Genomic DNA, 19,599 nt, shown 5'->3' with positions numbered 1-19,599 from the left:
AAAAAAAACCCAGTTCCTTGTGATAAAAGCAGCAAACATAAGATAATTTTATATGGCAAGATCATCAGTTAGATTCCGTTAAGTATGAAGAATTTATCAACATAACTGATCCAAAAAACCAAAGATTCAGAGACTCCTTGGAGAATGCTGCAGAAAAAACAAAACAAAAAAAAAAACAAAAAAAAAAACATGCCAAACTTAAACAAAGCATCAGGCCAGGAGTTCTACAGTACCTGCATGACCACAAGGATATTCAAAGTTTAGAGTAGAAAAAACAGTATTTAAACAACATAAATACATTTACTCCTACTTGGATATTAACCCACCCCTCTCTGTACTCTGTTCAACATGTTTGTAAAATGATAAAATAAGATCTGTAAATTCATCCACCATGGTGTCTAATAAAGATAACTTTCAGTGCACTCAGCTACATAGGAGACTCTGAATGTAATCTACATTGGAAAAACCTCCTATCCCTGCATAAGATTCATGTTTGTTGAAATTACTGTCACTCACTGTTGACAAAGTCTACAGAAAACTATAAAACAGCACTCTAGGACCAAAAGTGTATGGACTGCAAAATAAGCAAGAAGGCAGAGTTTTGGACATACAATAAATAAATAAATAAGTAATCAGTTGTTTGTGTTGCCAACTTGAAAGAAAATAAGCTTAACATCAACAATATATATATATATATATATATAAAACAAATACCTGCATGCTTTCATAAAGAAGCTGCCTCTTCAAAACTTGGGTCAATTAATGTGGCTGAGATGCCACATGAATTATCTGTGGGTATATGGAGTTCCCACTCTGTAAATACATATTGTCTTGACATGACAGATATTTTCTCCAGAAAAAAAAATAAACAAAACTAAATCCATTAATTTACATGAGTGGATCTTAGACTGACAATAACTACTGCACAACGAATGATACAAAGACAACCCAAACTCAGGGCAATTACAACATGTAGAACTGTTACCTTCTGTGATGCCCATTCCTCCTGTCAAGTAAAAGTTTAGAGCACCTGGTCATGTATCTGAACTGTAGACTCTGCAACTGATTTTTAATTCCCCAAATCTGAGATCACACATCCCAGCTACAACCAGCTTCCATAATATGGGGGAGTCAAATACAAATCTGCTCCTCCACATCCTGGTTCCTGTGGGTGTGAAAATGGAGGTGTGAAATTGATGGAAACCTTGATTAGAAAACTATGATTCCCAGACGTGGGACCTGTAGGATACCCAGTGGTCAGTTCTGTTTCAGTCTCGGACACAGGAAAAAGGCCAACTAGAGAAAATGAAAAAATTGAAATGGATTGATTTGCCTTATAACGTTCTTTCCAAAAACTGCAGAACAATTCATAGTTCAAGAGAAAGATGAAAGAGAAGCAAGAAAGGAGGAGAGAACAAGAAATCAAATCAAGTCTATCTAAATGTAAGCAGTTCTGCAAAAGAATCTGTTTTTTGTTTGTTTGCTTGTTTGTTTTTAGTAGTAGTACTAGTAGTAGTAGTAATTGAAATTGTACTGGGCTCAGATGAGGAAGATGAGAAACAACAATGAATGCTATTGGCCATCTACATACATTTGACATAATCCCATTACAATTGCCTAGAGAGTTAAAGCAAAAGCTGTCTGTATGAGTAAAGCAAAATCAGGATTTATTACATCCCATGGGCAGGCAGATGTTCAGCCACTCTCAGGTAACTGGAGCTTATCACACCTAGCAGTTTCTTGGGAAGACAAATGTCATCACTCTGAACATCCTCTCCCTTCTCCCTCTTTATTCCAGCTTTTATTGCTGAGCATGACACCACATGGTATGGAATATCCCTTTGACCAGTTTGGGTCAGCTGCTCTGGTTCTGTCCTCTCTCAGCTCCTTGTGCACCTCCAGCTCTTTTCTGGCAGGGTAATTACCAGAAATAGAAAAGTCCTTGAGTCTGTGCAAGCACTATACTGTAACAACTAAATCATCAGTGTGCTATCTTGGCTATTCTCATCATAAATCCAAAATACTTTGCCATACCAGCTACTATGAAGAAAATTTACTGTATCCAAACCAAAAGTTGGACAGTGCCTTTGAACTGGATTCTGATTTGTCATCCTAGCCAGAAGCACATAAGAAATCATCCCCTGACCACAAACTCTACTGGGTAGTTCAGACTTTCAGTGCTGCCTATAAAATGTCAACATTTTGGAGACTAAAAGATAGATTTAAAGTATGTGTCAGAGTTCAAGTGTATGTGTGCATACACACATATAGGTGTACTTTAACTGAATTTAAATACAGTTCAGATATGCCTTTTACCAGCTCCCTGAAAACTTATCTTCTCTGGGGAGGAAATCAACAAAAGAAACAACAAAAGATGTCTCCAAAGAACATCAAGTGTAAATACTGATCATTTTACTCATTTATTTAAATGAATAGATGTTACAAAATAGAACAAAATGATGTACATTTCTGTATTGTTTCAGAGCATCAAAAATTGAAACAGGGATACAAATTTATATCTCAGATATAACATGTATATAGCATCTTATGACAATATGAAAAAAAAATATTATATTGATACGGTCACTGTAAGATGTGTAATAAAGCAAGCTTTCTTCTCTGAAAAACCAGATGCAATCCCACCCACTCAATAATAATAATAATAAAATCTAAACAAGAAATGATGACAATCTATAATTAGAGGGAGAAAAGGACATTTTACTGTATAAATACTTAACATGTTTTTGGCTTGGGTTCACATAGAAAGCATAGAAATGTCATCATTTTCCAATCCTCAGCATTTCCAGTCCTCAGAAAAATCTTCAGTCCTTATTGCAGATAGAAGTAGAAAAGCAACTGTAAATGGTTTGTTTGTTAAATGAACCCTGCCTTTAAGCACCATTTTGATTACTCAAGAGCACCCTACATGAAACAAGATGTTTAACTCCTCAGAGTTATTAGATTCCAATATTACCATTCACTCTTAAGGAACAGGTTTTTTACTGGCTTACATGATGACGTCCTGAAGCTATAATGAGTTTGCAGCTGAGTGTTTTGAAGGATTCCTGCTTTGAGCTACACATATAACATGAGGGATATTCCCTCTCTTCTCCTGCCGGCCAAAATACCCCAAGAATAATTTACATGGATTTTCAGTACAAGGGATTTTAAAAAGAATTTTCTGCCTGATAGTCAAATGGTAAGATTACAAATGCTAAAAATATAGTAAAATCTCTTTCAATCTGAATTTTCTCTCTTGGCAGAAGAAAATACTGAAACGCAACAATTTCAGCCTGGTATTCTCACACTTCACAGTCAGGTGAGCTCAGTAGAATGGGGTAACTATGAAATTTTATGCCTAATTTTAAAATACATTCCCTTGTAATATGAACAGAAGCTCCTTCTCTAACAGAAAATAAGTATATCTGAGACAAACTCAGTAACTGAATGTCACTCAGCAAAAAAATCTTGAAATTATCATTAGTAATGATTCCTCTGTCTTGAATTAACTATATGGGCTATTCTTATGTTTTCTTGCTTTATTTTCTAGTGAAACAAAGCAGTTTGAGACGTCTGTGGTTATTTCAGATCACTACTGACAGAGATTTAATGTTCCCCTTATCAATCCAAATGAAAAAATTTGTGTCAGACCAATTGCGGTCTAACAAAAAGAGCACAAGAATTTTTGCACCATTCTAAAAAGCACATTAGTGTGCTCAAATTCTGTGAGATCATTTCACTCTTGAAGAAAAAATTGTGTGTGTGTGTGTTTTTTTCTCGCAAATGTAACAACAAAGGACAAATTTCAACTGTACTTTGGAGCTTTTATTACTAGAATCACTAGAATTTAGTATCTGAGTAAGACTGCTTCCCACCCTCTACATTTTCTGAACTGTTTGTAGTACTGCAGCTAAAAATTAATCGGACATCTGAATAGGTCTATCTTACCTCATACTCTTAGAACATTGTATGGTAGGTAAGCAACAGCCAATGCAATTTGGATTCACTAATGTATTTACAAATGACATAAAGCTAAGAACTGGAGGATTTATGTGATGGACCTCTTTTTTCAAAACAAATGGACAAAGTCATGCATCTTTAAAATCAAGGGCATAAACTTAAAAAAGAAACCAACAATCAAACAAAATGTATATGTTTGTTTTTTAAAAAAACCTAAACCTTTTTGGAGTTAGACAAAATCAAACAAAAAATATATATTAGCATTCTAAACCACAAGAGGGCATTCATGCTTGTAACTGGATGCTTGAAGGTAATATATAAATACATATATTTACCTATCTATCCCTCTAACTACATACATGGATATAGACATATTTATGATTTCTGTTAGATCCTAATTGTGGTATAGGGCACTTTTTCTCTGGAGAAGTTTCCTCTTTCAGATTGCTGTGGTTTTTCCCTGTGTTGGTAAGGGATAGCTCTTGAAGTCTCATTTTGCTATTTGCAGATGAAATTAGATTTTCTCACTCTTACAGAAGTCATATCAAGCCTCCCGTGGTCTTCACTGAGTCTTGATCCAGCTCATCTCAAATTCAGAGGGGAACAATCTGATCTCAGAGAAGAGGAACACACAACTTCTCAAGACTAAGTGTGCAAGGTCAAGCTTGAATTTTCTGGTCATTAATTACCCCAGAGAGAGGAGTTGGGATCACTCAAATCTGCTCAGTGTCATTCTGAAATCACGGATGTTAGAGGTCTTGCTCTCTCCATATTTTTTCCCTCAGGCACCTCATTGTGATCAGAAGAGGATGCTGTTTGTTTTGGTTTTGAACAGGAATATATTTCCCTCTCTGATGCTTATAAAATGCTCACTAGAACCTGAAAGAACCATAGAAAGGAACTTGGAAAGCAAATCCTTCCCAGTGGTTAATTATATGCTTAATGGGAAAAGATCTCAAAAACACTGGAGTGTATATGGTAATATTAGAAGAAAATCTATTCTTCCACAAAAATAATGTATTACTTCAGCACCAGAATATGCAGGTTAGCACCAAAAGGTATCAATTGCTCCCTATCATCTCAGATCTTTAAATGAGGCAAAAAATATCACAATATCATGTAAAAGGCCACACTCAGTAGTTCATGATATCAACTACACCATTTTTAATCTTCTAACTTTCACATTATTTTGAGAACAAATATTTTAACCTTATTCTAGTTTGTGTATGCTTTCATGATTTTGTATTTAGAACAGAACAAAAGTCTGAGCTAATTTCTCCAACAGCCAAACTGTTTTTAAAAGCACATTACTCTGCTTGAAAGAAGCACAAATATTTAAGGCTGTGATAATAGCAAATGGGATTAGTTTGCCTCAGTAGAACCTTGAACTCATCAAGAGCTTTCCTCAGTTCATATTGTAGCAGATGCACTGCTGAAGACATCTGAAGTCTTAGCACATTTCAGTGTTGTTGTTTTTTCCAGCACAACTTTGTGCCAGGTAATCAATCAGGCAACCTCGATACTCGCAAACAAAGTAAATATTTTCTGACGCTGTCATTATCCAACCCAAGACAAAGATATGATAGAAATAGGGGAGGTTCAGCTAGGCAATACAGAAAGGCTTTCCATAAACTACTTATGAAATAAAGTGGAAGAACAAATTTTGCATCATAATCAAATGCCTGATTCACTGCCATCATCTACATTCAATGAAAATATTCAGCTAATGCTTGAGTGCCTATGGCTGGTTTTATCAGGAGCTGCTCGTATGAAATAGCTTATATCCAGGTCATTTTTTGCTGCTATCAATTACAGTGTGAGTAGTTAATTCCTAGCACCATTATGGGATGTTGTGGAAAACCTAACAGGAATACCTGTTTGTTAAAAGCAAAGTTTTCTATATCCACAGAAAACAAAATATTTCACAAAATTAAGGTATTTGTAGCAACTTAAAAAGTAACAGATACAATAACATATATACCCGTTGTAATAATTTCAGCTGAATTACAGAATTATAAATTAATTTACAATGTGTAGTCCTGTTTGGAAAGTGTACCATATAACATACAAGTTGCAAGTTCCAAAGTGCATAGTCATTTGTCAATAGACCTTTTGCTATAGGTTCCATGGTGTAACTTGAACTTTTGCTTATGCTTTGCTTCCTTTCTTGTATTTTTCACATGAAAATGTCAAAGCGCACTGTTTTAGCTGTGCTATCTTTACTCCTTGATATCTTATGTGGAAAAAAAAAAAAAAAAATGTATCTGTTCCATGCATCTTTGTCAAATACTGTGCTAGTTGAGGGCTGGTGGCCCATCTAGTAGTTATAAAGTCCTTTCTGTGTGTACATAAGTATAAATAAGTACATGTGTACATGGTTATACTTCACTCCCAAAACAGAAGTTTGCTCAAAGAATTTAACTGATCTCAGAACTTCTGAACCCAGGATCCCTTGAAACCAGAAGGAAAACCATATGTATTCTAATCATGTGAATACAGGTAGAATATTATTAGAGTTGTTCCTCTAGAACATGGACACCTTTTAAGACAATGTACTTCTCTAATTATTTTCTGGTCACACCGAGAAGCGTCATTGACCAGAAATATCTGAATAGTCACAGATCAGTTGCTGATATTCTCTGAAAAATCAGAGTAATGTAGAGGAGCTGTTTTATTTAGCAAGCTGTACAGTTCAGTCCCTCCACACGTGTCTAGATGCAGAAAAAGAAAAGCTAATGTGAACAATTCCAACTTTTTATATAGTATCACCATTGTATGTCATTGGATGATGGACTATCTCAAACAGACACCCTCAAAAGGACTGTCATATAAAGACAAAAGTCCAATCTATTTCAGTAGTGCAATAGTTGTGATAGACACTGAATTTCTTTCTTTTTATAATCTGTTTTTGAAGAAAACTAATTGTGCAAAATTCTAGCTTGAAATGTACTCTCTCTCTGTGAGTACATACTATGCATTCCATTCAGATTTTGATAGAAAAGGTAAAAATAATTTGTCTTTTAAAAATTCACATATACTTTTACAAAGCTGTGAAATATATTTTAAAGGACATTGTCAATTGCTTTAGAAATTTGGAATCTTCACCTCTAATCTGAATGAAGAAATAAAGTGTTAAAGTTGCCTGATGAATTTTTAATATTTTACTTGGAAATCCTTTTACCTATTTTTAGGTTCAGGCTGTTCTTGAAAATGTCAAGTGGATGAGATTCAGTCAGCGGAACAGCATGTATAGTGGGAAGATAATAGATTGAAAGATGTAGTATGTAGATCATGTACTGATATGCACTGCTTTGTAGCAATATATTTTTTCACTTCCAGAACAGGAAAAATCTAGTGTGACACATCACATTCATACTTCTATGACTGTGTTCAGAAACACAGTAATGCAAAGTTTGTCTGTGCTGATTACACCGATACATCCAAAGTGATGTAGCTTTCTGTCATCATAAGGTTTTAGGCACATGATTGACAGCCACTGCATCTTGGCCCATATGGTTTCTTATTCTGTCTAATTTTTCTGTCTGCACACAGGCATCATTGATGATAGCAGCAGCCGTGTGCTGAATTCTTGAAACACCATACATGAATTAACATTGTGCATGAGGTAGGTAATATCCTGCAGTTTCTCTTGCAGATATGTTTTCCTCTGCACAGTCCCACTGACACTGCAGATGAAAGCACAGGTATAAATGGGAGGAACCACTGGCAGTGTGAGGAAGAATTATTGCTTGACAGTCAATTTTTAAAGCACAGTACTAAATAATGATCCTTCTCTTTCAAAACCTATTATTTTTAAAAGCTCAGCATATTTTAGGTATAAATTGACAGTACCTTTTAATGTGCTTTTAATAGAATCTTATTTTCAGGAACCTACACTTGCTAAAATGGAAATGAGTTTGCTCTCCTTTACAAAGTGTTAATCTTAAAGGGCTAATGTGAGTCATAAATCCCAAAGAGTTAACAACTAATTACACTATACTTTGATTGCTAATTATACAAAAGCATACAAAAAGAAAACATCAGAGTATTATTACAATATCTCTCTATATAAAATATGTGCAAAATTCAATATACAAGCTTCTTGTTACTCATCCAAGTTTTTTAAAAATAATGTAAACATTAACTTATTTAAACCAATATAAGTAGTTTGATGTTACTCCTGGAAAACAAAGATTGTCAGTACAAGAACCTCCGTAGCTTGGAGGGCAAGCAGAACATGGGACTCCTACTTTATATGGTGCCTCTCCAATCCAATTCCCCCTGAAAGTAAATAAAAACAAAAACAGAATAATTAGCATTTTGAGAATGGTGGAAAAAATATTCATTAATGGTACCTTCTGGGTGGTAAAGTGAATGTTTTTAGTGATATCTCGTAAATGTACTACTACTGAAAACATGCATTAATATATTTCTGGAGGTTACTGGCAAACATCATTCTACTGATTTAAAAAAGACAAGAGGATTGTGACCATGTTGTCCCTGACCAGTAGTCTATCCCATATCCTTTATATGTCTGCAGTGGATTCATGACAAACAAGTGACTTTTGAATACCCAGGATGGGGATATTCCAACCATTCAACCAGAAGACTTCAAGGGAAATAAGCAACATAAGCACAGATGGCAATGTTTTCTTTGAGAATATTTTGTCTGGCAGTTATCTTAAAAGTTTATTGTTCAAAGGCGGAAAGATGAACTGAGTGAATCAGTATCAGGTTTCACTGCCCTGGATCCACATTGATCTGAGGTTGAATTCACAGTTGGAGACAAAAAGAAAATGAAAAGTATTAACTACTGCAGTGTAATAGAAATAACTTTATGTCGGCATTTACAGGGATTTCAGGTATTAATGGGATGTTAAGGGCTCTCATTTGGTGAACTGAAATGTGCAGTTTGTGAGAGAGCCATAGGGAAGAAAGGGTAAAAATGGTAACTGAAAAATCTAGGTATGTCTGAAAATCCTATCCAGACTTTTAAGTGCTTGTTTAAATCTCCAGACTTCTAAGAGTTACATGCAATGATTGTGATGTCAGCAGAAAGCTAAAATAAAGTTTTTGTTTAACTGTTACATCTCACTCAACAGAGATCTTTCCTCTAGTTTGCATGTGATGTGGTATAGCGCTGAGGAATGAAATTATTTATAAAAGATTTTCTCATTCTCCACATCCTAGCCAATAACACTGGATCAAAAGCCCTGGTCTGGTTTGTACCTTGGAAGAAAGCAGGAATCTCATATAATTTGCTTATTCCTACTTCTGTTCCAAATGGGTACAGCAGACTGAGTGCTCAGGAAATATATTTAGTTTGATAACAGATATGGAAATCCAGAAGGGGGTTTTCTGAAAACTGATTTCTAATTCATTTTCTGTACGATGCACACCTGATTTTTCTGAGTTCATATTAGTTAACTAGGTGCAGAGCCTTTGTAAATTGTGTAATTATCCTCCTAAACCCTTTTTTTTTTTTTTTTCTAATTTCAGAAGCATATATATTTTTCAGCGTTATGACTTAGTATTAGAGAAAATTATTGGAGTTCTAAAGCCCAAATCTGCCAAATTCCAATTCTAGTAACTAAGGAGACTGTAATATTCAGCCTTTTCTGCTTTAGAGGAGCTTCTGATCTGTCCTTTCTGAGAGACACAACCTCTACTGACTGACAGAGACTTCTGCATGTGTTCTCAAGGACATCAAGTCCACTGTCCTCAAACTAATATTTATTAACTCTTAAGAATATAACCTTAAATTAGACAATTTTTTTTAGGTAGGTATGAAAATCCTGATTCTACTAACTAACAAAAGTCCACTAAAAATTTCCTCCAGAGAAAAAGCTTGTAACTCCTGGCTTTGGTTTGCCTTTTGAGAAATATATTGGGATTTTTAGGCTGAGAAGTTATAAATAGTATTTGGCTTTCTTTTATAAACTCTGATTTCATATTTCTAGGTTATAGAGCTAGATGTCAGGGTCAGGGTTTTTTTGCCTGATACCCCTCACATTCATTTCTTACCAGTCCTTACTAGTAGATATTAAGTATAAAAGTATGAAGAAATATTAATTTCCAAAAGATAAGGTGTTTTTTTGTTTGTTTGTTTGTTTTTTGTCATTTTTCTTACTAAATCTTCATTCAAATTGAGAAATCTTTAAAATCTTAAAATAAATCTTTTACACATGTAACAGCTAGAATGGCAATATACTTAGGCATAAACTTTACCACAAAAAGACCTGTGTCTGAACCTAAGTTTTATAGAAAATGTACTCAATTAATTATATTTGGCTTTCTATACAGAACTATGGCTCTACCTAATATTAAACGATCAGAGAAACCAGCCATTTACACTGTATATAATGCTTTTGAAGATCTGGTCCGAAGCAGAGCAAGTCAAAGCTCTCTCGGATTCACAACTGATTGGTTTATTTTGCACCTAGACATGAGTTTAAGTTGTTGCCTAGGGAACGTTGGGTGAAAGATCATTTCTATATTTCAGTTTTACACAGGTCACTGCACAGGTGTCTGATATAAGGGCTATCCATTGGTGTCTATGACACATTCTCTGATGGACTCAAATTTGGAAGGCAAGATTAAATTTGTAGAAACTGAATTAAGGTAAAAGGACTACACTGAGCTTAGGTAAAAGCACTGTATAAGAAATCTATGCTAGGGCTGCCCTTAAGCAGTGTGGTGATAAGAAAAAGTCATCTGTGGGCAATACTGTGGGTTCAGTCTTACCTACAGTGTAGTAACTTACCTGAGGAAGTCTTGTTCACCATGAGTATACATAATAGATTGAAGTAATAAGGAGCAAAAACTAGAGCAGAGCCAACACATAGGAAGAGGACAAAGAAATAACAGTAGAAAATATATTTTGCCTTTTGCTCCATACAGAGCAAGGGACTTCTTTTTTCTTCTGTATACTAAAGTCAAGCATGTGCAACATATTCAGATACGATGTTAGCGTGAATGAGCAGCATGCAGAAAAAGCACAAATAAAGGTCAAGATGCAGAAAAAGGTGTAAGCATAAGAGAGGATCCAAACATGCAAGCAGTATAAAAATAAACAATATTAAAAGAAAGTAACTCACTTTGGGGCATAGTTGCATACCAAGTAAACAGCTCGTCGCCAAACAGATCCCCAGACGTTCATATTTTGGCATGTGTGGATTGCGCAGCCTATACGATTGGAAGTGGCCCAAACCATCTGAATAAATATTCATTATTGGTGAAGTCCAAATTGAAAAGAAATATATTTATATATACACATTTATATGAAAAAGAGCTATAAATAAATCATAGAAAAGCCCAGCTTTGTACAGCAGATTTTGAAAAGAAGAATGCAATGTATATAACCTGTGTGTAATGGGTGCACATGGGTCCATAGCATCGCATAGGGCACCTGGGGTTGCAGTCCTGAGGATAAGGAAAAGCATAATCCTTCACTTCATCGTACCATGGCTTTACCAACTGGAGAATAGATCGATACCTATGTTTGTTCAAAGACAGAAAAGGAATATATCATTTCAGATTTAGATATTTTTGAATTTTCTGCTGATAATTGCTGTGATACAAGTCACCTAAAAGTACATTTCTCAATACATCACTATGGTCATAGCATGAAGGTTGGATATTGGGTAAAACTTCTCCAAAAGAGTGGTAAGGCACTGGGATGGGATGAGCTGCCCAGAGAGGTGGCTTATTCACTGTCCCTGGAGGTGTTCAAGAAACATGCAGATGTGATACTAAGGAATGTGGTTTAGTGGGCAGTATTGGTGGTAAGTAGGATTAGATGATCTTAGAGCTCTTTTCCAACCTTAATGATTCTATGAATTTATGATTCTATTATAAGAAACTACTCAGGTCAAACAAAAATCTTTGTAAACAATAGATGGATATCAATTATTACTAGAACACTAAATGTCTCTTGTGTGAGCCTAAGATTTGAATCTCAAAGGCCATACAAACACTGACAAAAGAACTCTTCTGGAGGATATCCGCCTACCTTCCAGTTCTCACAGACAGGTTCTGGCCTAAGAATCTCAGTAAGTAGGAAGGTCCATGGTCCCAAATGCATGTAGCAGCCCAAGCCTCTGCAGATTTGGCAAGAGTTTCATCCCAAACCTGACAAAATAAAGCACCATTAGCAGCAGCAAAGGGGATAGGAAAAATAAAAAAATAAAAATAAAATAATTATTAAAAAAAAAAAAAGAAGAAGAGCAATCATTACACTGTGAGAATATCTTAAGTCACAAATATTTGAGCGCAAACAAAAGGTTTATAACCAAGGCAAAGACCTCCCAAATACAGACAACTGTGGATTAGCAATCAGCACATACGGGCAACAACATCTGCCCCTAATCTGGGCAGAATCCCTGCCCGCATCATCAAAGGAAGGCCTATATTAATGTCCCTTCTATGTACCTGGAAAAGCCCTTGAACAGGCATTCTCCTACTTTGTTAATGAGATCCATGTGTGGAGAGGAATAAAACACTGGATGAAGCTCAAATGGAAGGCTAAAGCAAAAGAACATTTACCACAGGTATTACATACCTCGCAGAACCCCAATATTTTTGAAATAACATTTCAGGAGTAGCCAGAGAGTATGTGTGTGGCAGGTTTTTGTATCTGAGGCCACAAAGTCAAGAAAAGGGATTCCACAAAAACAAAGAAATGAATAGTTTCCAGGTGTAGAATCAGTTTCACCACCATCTTCAACATAGGAGCTGACATTGCTCTATGACTGGGTTAAAAAGATCACAGGTTTTTAAGAGCTGATTCAGCTTCTCAAGTTCTACTCCAATGGTAAGAACATGACGAGTGAACTTAAACACTCTCTTCTTATACACTGATGTTTGCTCACTCACATGTTTAGTTATAACTTGATGCACTGCTGGAACTACAGATGAAGAATAGCCTACTGTTATGTTACACAAATCCTAAGGTATCTGTCTGTTTAAGTGATGTCCAAGTAGGCCTTAGATCCTAAAATTAGACATGAAGTTTGAAAACCCCATATGAACTGTTTTGCTACTGAACAGTTTTAGTGAATTGCACATAGAAAGAAAGGAACAAAATGTAGCAACATTTCTAAACACACTGCATCTTTTTAAACACAAAAATGAACTCTTAAATCTTAAGCAGCTACAAAATAAAGACTACGCTCTGTAAGGTATGAAATAAGAAACAAAATCAGCAATAAACTTATCAAAGGATCAGGTGTCCCACAATACAAATATTTTCTGTACTATGAGCTAATACAGATTTCCAAAACAATGAACTCATAGTTTTCAGTTCCCAAGACTGCAGAGTGAAAGGACTGACCACAGATCATTGACTAGGACAGTAATTCATGCCCCCAGCTGCTCGTAATTTGTGAAATTTCTCCAAGCAAAAAGTAATAAACCTTTCCTACCATAGAGTGGTTGAGGTATTTCCTGGATTAAAGCTGAAGTACAACAGATATCAATATAAACACTTAATGCAAATGATCCTCCATTCAAGTTTAATCACTTCAGTGAAAGTAAGATGGATGGTGTTTAAAGCAGAGAAGGATAACTATACACCTGTTCATCAAAGGTGCCAGAATGAAGTCAATGCAAAAACAGACAAAACAGAGGAGAGTTAGCAAGAAGCATACTAAAAAGGAACAGTCTTAAGCCAGACAGTGCTTTGACTTCATCTCTGAAAAATGAAGGGAGTTTCTTGGAGGAGATAGAGATAAGCCTATAACTCAGGAAAAGAAGGCTAAGCTGGAGCACTACCATACATGAGGAGGGACCTGGAGTTGCTTCAGCACTGTCAAAACCTAAAAAAATGCTTCAGGGTCCAAGAAGAAGAAAACTGTACAGATATTTGTTCTGATTTCTATCTCTGTAATTAAGCCAATCATCTGAATGCATCCAGTACATAAATAACCCTTTATAATCTCTGCAGTTTATCAGTGGTACCAAAAAGATAGCTGAAAGAGGAGGCAATAGCAGATACCATCATAAAACTGGGCGCGGGAATCACACCTGAGAGGCCAGGGCCACAGATAGTGCTTGGAACCTGCCCTGGGGGAATGGAGAAGCACATGAACCAGTGTGTGGGTCCAAGCACAGCTTCCTGGTGCGCATCCATAAGGGCCAGCTCAGCCAGTATTGTGACACCCCATAAACACCCTCCTTTGCTGGGATTAATCACGCTCCTGGCATGAGTGCTCTCTGCCAGGAGGCTGAACATGAGGTTTGCGTACTTGCTCCCAAGTGACCTGGCTGCAGTCCCACAGTAATTTGAATGTGTACTATATTTGCACAAATAGCATCGAGCTCCCGATTTTCACTCAGCATATTTTTTTGCATACTAAACTGCCTTACAAAGTAGTGTATTACTTGTTACAAAAAACTGTGAAGACTGGATTGAGTTTTCACCATTAATGCGCTTTATAAACTGGGCATGTTTCTTGGACAGTGAGAACATTGCTAGTCCACTTTCTTTAGCTTCATTTTGTGTTTCTCTGGAATCATTAGCATCATTAGATTGGGAAAGTTTTAGGGGATTATTTCAAACTCAGTTGAAATGTGTTGGCAGGTAAACATTACTGGGTATATAGTTCACTCTGCTTGCCATTATTTACTCACTCTTGACCACTCTCTGGACATACTAAATTCTTGGCAGAGAAGAGGGAGAACAAGAACGAGCACATAACCTCTGCATGAGAAATGATAGGGAAAGCGAACATCTGCAGTATCATTTAATTCCTTCCACTACTTCATTAACAGGTTGATGAAATACCCTTGTATAGAGTCCCCTCCTGCTAAGTAATTGTTTGTATTTCATGAGGGAGGGAAGTGCACTTCCCCAAGATCTTTTCTTTTCTAGAAGTGATGGTCTCAATACATCTAGGATTAGCTCTAGTTCCTTTTCACAAGAGAAGGAAAATAATTAATTCTAGGCTGACGCAGAAAAAATTATTATCTCAGAATGACCTTAAATGTTCTAAACTGCAAGAGGCTGTACTGTGACTGCAGTCTTTCCAAAGAAGTTTGATTCTGAGTCAAAACTTGTTTTATCTCAGATCAGTTCCCTGTTTTAGCTATGCAGGAGACCATGACAAACTGATTTAAGGCTTTATGAACCCATAAGGCTTCAGTGCTGTACACACACACAAAGAAAAAAAGATAGAACAAAAAAAAGATGCACAGAACTAGAAAAATATCATAAAAGTAGAAAATGAAGTAACATGAGGGGTAGTTTCTATATGAAGAGAAGCTGAAAAATTCAAAGCAATTAACAAAGAAGTTTAAAATTGTGATAAACAAAACTGTGAACTGTGTAATGATGGTCAATCCAGCCTTTCTATTAAACATGGCAGAGAAACGTGCCTAACATGAAAGGAAAATTGCAAAAGAAAAAAAGATCTGCATACACAGTGAGTCAAGATCTGAAGAGGTGACTCATCCTCATAAACTAATCATGCAGATACACAGGGCCAGACTTTGCTCATTCACTCCCATGGGGATAGCAAACTTTTGTATGCTAGGTCCTTAGTACTTGGGGAAGCACTTACCTTCCTGTGATCAAACATAAAGACGTGGGTTTAACTGAGCTTAAGGAGTTAAAAGCATCTCACCACACTTCCACTGGCAACCTGAAGTCAACATCCTTTGACCAAATTATTTTTCTTTCTTCAGCCAAAGATTATTTTCCTAGAAAGCTGTCTGACTATGTTCCATACACAACTCCCTGCTAAACAACTCTTAAGAATTACGCTTACTTTAATTTTTTCCGACAGACTGAACATAGGTGAGAGGCCAATGCTAGGATTTGGGGCATTTCAATACCCAAGTACACTTTCCATGACTCTGTAATGTTGCTGTGGGGTTTCTGTGCACTCAAACAGCACATGCTCATTGAGTGTCAGGAATAAAATCTAAGCTTTAATTAAGCTGGGGGGAATTTTGCCAGAGTTTCATCTCAGATGGTTCCTGCCCATTCTATAAACAAATAGTAAAATAAATTCTTGTAGAATTTCTTGCAAGACCACGGGAAGATTTAGGTTGGATGTTAGGAGGAAGTTCTTCACTAGAAGAGTGGTGAGGTTTTGGAACAGGCTGCCCAGGGATGTTGTGGATGCCCCGTCCCTGGAGGTGTTCAAGGCCAGGTTGGATGGGGCCCTGGGCAACCTGATTTAGTAAACGTGGAAGTCTGGTGGCCCTGCCAGGCAGGGGGGTTGGAACTACATGATCCTTGAGGTCCCTTCCAACCCAGGTCATTCTGTGATTCTGTGTGATCCTTACATACTATATAAATAAAGGGGATAGATTTGCTCTTCTATTCCTTCTTGGAATATTTTTTAATACCATAAGGTTCCAATCACCACTGTCCTCTTAGGTAATAAAATTATGATGAAACTGAAGAAACATTATGGTGAAGAAAAAAGAAAGGAAACTACAGTATTACAAAGATCTTTCCACATTTGAAGACAAATACCTGGCTATGCTTTTATTTGCGGGAAGGTGTACATAACTAATACCTAACTGAACAGAACTTTAAAACAATGTCTGCAGTTCAAATGAAGAAGCTTTCTCTTTTGACTCTGTTTGATATATGTGTTAGGGGAGCAATTTTTGCAGCAGAATGGGATCTAAAATGGAAAGCATCAGGGTACTTCAGGCAGGAACTTCACTATGTTATTTGTAAATAGAACACAATGACAATGTATGTGTAAAACAGGTTAAATGAAGCTCTGTTAATCAGTATCATTTGTTCTTATTGCGAACTTCCTGATGGACTGTCGAATCACTGTAAATATATTGCTGATCTGAAAGCTTTAATTCTGAAGTAATTTTTCAAGAATAAACATCAATCTTCTTGATTGATTGATTACTATAGTTTTATTTGAAAAGTAAAAAAGATTCATAGTTGTAAGGACAGTATAGGAACTTATATTAGCAAACCAAAGAAAATTTGTAAGGGATGGATATATAAAGTCATGGTTAACTAATACTAGCAAAAAGAGAGCAGGCGCTCAAAGCAGCATTACCATTGTCTTGAGCTCACTTTCAGAGACAGCAAAATGAAGTCTCAGGATTTTTGTGGTATTAAGGGATCATGGAACTTTGGATCTGTATGCTTATTTAAATGAGGGAAGAGAAGGTGGGATGGTGGTGTTACCTCCACTGTAGATATGACTACCTATGGGCAAAAAGATTAATATCAGATCATCCAAAGGACTGTATTTTTGTCTGGAGCACCACCTGTTCTGCTGTAAGGAAGGTCTGAGTCCTTGCAGTGTGGCTTCACATATTGTGTTGTGCAGTTCTATGCAAGCTAGTAAATTAAAATTTTATCTTGTATAAGGCCTGATTCAGGATTTCTATATCTGTACAGCTCAGTACTGGGTTGCGTATTTTATTTAAGTAAGCTTAATACGATGATCTGAACATAAGCTATGCAACATTTCTGACAGAAATTGATATTAAAACATTGGGCTCCAAGTTTCCTTTGCAAGATGTCAGCTTGCATATCATAGAGCTCAAGGACTTAGTCCACCTCTCCCAGAGCTCAGTTTGGCCATCCACAGGATTGCCAGTACTTGGAAAAAAAAAATATGTCAGGTGATATCCTGAGAGATTTTTCCATAGCTGGAAAAATCAAAAACATAATACATTATGTAGGTGCATTTAATAAAAGATCATAATTATCTGAATATTGTAGAGCAGTTCAATCAAACAAGTTTCCACGCGTGACTGTTACTTTAGTTTCTTGATCATGTCTCGAGGTTTCACATTGTATCAGAGAGAATTTTTTAAACATTTTCTTTCAAGGAGAATGATGGTTTCCTTATTCTGCCAGGGTTCTCTCTTGTATTTTGAATGATGCTAATGAGTTCTAGGATGTGTCATGGTTTAATAATTTTGTAATTTTGCTATCAGTATTCCACATCATAGCATCATATAAAGCATGAATAATTTTATTGAATCTGCAACTTATAGAAGAAGACTACATCTCCCAGAGTACAACACGATAGGTCAGAGATATGATAGATATATACCGTGACAGAACCGTGCCCGCATTCTCCACCAAAATCTGTCACGGTTTCTACGAAAAATCCACCTGCGTCCATGACAGGGGGCCGTGGGGCCCGGAGGGGCCCTAGGCCGAAAGGAAAAAGTTAATTAGGAAAAGAAAACAGCAGAAACGATCTAAGGAGGCACACTTATTTACTAAATACTATATCGAAATACAGGATAACACTATATAATACAATATAATTGAAAATTGAGCTAACGAATCAAGCAAAATAGGAGAAAGAATGAGTCCCGTAACCAAGAGGCCTACTGTGAAATCTAGGCGAACGGCTGAAGGCTCCCACACACTCCCCTGAATGCCAGAACTCAAAAGAACATCAGTCTGTTCTGCGATCAAGTTAATATAGAGTCCAGGTCCCGTGACCTATCGGGGAGATGTAGTCTTCTTCTATAAGTTGCAGATTCAGTAAAATTATTCATGCTTTATATGATGTTATGATGTGGAATACTGATAGCAAAATTACAAAATTATTAAACCATGACAGGATGATCTAAGTCACCCATAGTATAATTAGCTAAGTCAAGAAAGGAAATGATAAATGATAAAATATCTCATTGACCCTTGATGGATACTTGTATTAAAATAAATGAACTTCTACCTTTGCAAAGTTAAAAATCAGTTTTGTTTTCTACATTTAACTTCTGTTATCATTCTGTAATCATAGAATCATAGAATTGCCCAGGTTGGAAAAGACCTTGAAGATCATCAAGTCCAACCGCAGCCTAACCATAGTGCCCTAACTATAACAACCCTCGGCTAAATCATATCCCTGAGCACCACATCAAAACGGCTCTTAAACACATCCAGGAATGGCAACTCAACCACCTCCCTGGGGAGCCTATTCCAGTACTTAACAACCTTTTCTGTAAAGAAGTTTTTCCTAATATCCAACCTAAACTTGCCCTGGTGCAACTTGAGGCTGTTTCCCCTTGTCCTGTCACTTGTCACCAGTGAGAAGAGACTTGCCCCACTCTCACTGTAAGCACCTTAAGCACCAGTCATATCATATTCATTTATAAGTTCTTGAAGTTAAAAATGAGAGAGAAATTTAGAATTCATTATTCCTGGTGAATACGGAGAGTGAGAAAAAAATAAACCTATCATTTGGTAGTCTGGTTATTCTTTATGCAAATATTATTGGGATGGGGATGACCAGTTAGCAAAAGATTACTTCCATGAGAAAGCAGAAATAGTTTTAACTTTTCCCGATTTCTTAAATTCCAAAGCTAAGCACTAATGTTTTCTTTCCAGGGTAAAAGGATACCTCCTCTGTAGTTTACAGTGCAGATTTCCACTGATATCAGGAGAAATATGTTACTATGGTAATACTTCTACATCTAGTTGTATGTAAGACACCATTACCAAAATAAACATTAATAAAATCCACTCTTCTGTGCTAATTTTTGAAATAGTTACTCACGGCGATAGGTCACAAGAATTTATGATCCAGAAAGCAATTGAGAAGAATATTTACTGATATGCTGTACTATTTTTCTCATTTCTTTGGGGTATCTGTGCATAAACTGTATTTATTACTTTATTTTTGAAGAAATTTA

General features: G+C 36.3%; 1 protein-coding gene across 1 annotated transcript in view; it reads right to left on the bottom strand.

The window, feature by feature from the left end:
- Positions 1–2,392: 2,392 nt before the first annotated feature.
- The window catches only part of PI15 (peptidase inhibitor 15), a 28,580-nt gene continuing 11,373 nt past the window's right edge, over positions 2,393–19,599 (bottom strand). The window contains exons 3-6 of the mRNA XM_015855800.2: positions 11,972–12,090; positions 11,323–11,455; positions 11,058–11,173; positions 2,393–8,241 (exon numbers count right to left, since the gene is read on the bottom strand). Coding sequence (XP_015711286.1) covers positions 8,106–8,241; positions 11,058–11,173; positions 11,323–11,455; positions 11,972–12,090 — 504 coding nt within the window. The 3' untranslated portion in view covers positions 2,393–8,105. The remainder of the gene's footprint in view (positions 8,242–11,057; positions 11,174–11,322; positions 11,456–11,971; positions 12,091–19,599) is intronic.

This window comes from Coturnix japonica, chromosome 2 (genome assembly GCF_001577835.2).
Source record: "Coturnix japonica isolate 7356 chromosome 2, Coturnix japonica 2.1, whole genome shotgun sequence".
Lineage (NCBI taxonomy): Eukaryota > Metazoa > Chordata > Aves > Galliformes > Phasianidae > Coturnix > Coturnix japonica.
This window is presented reverse-complemented; position numbering and strand designations above follow the sequence as displayed.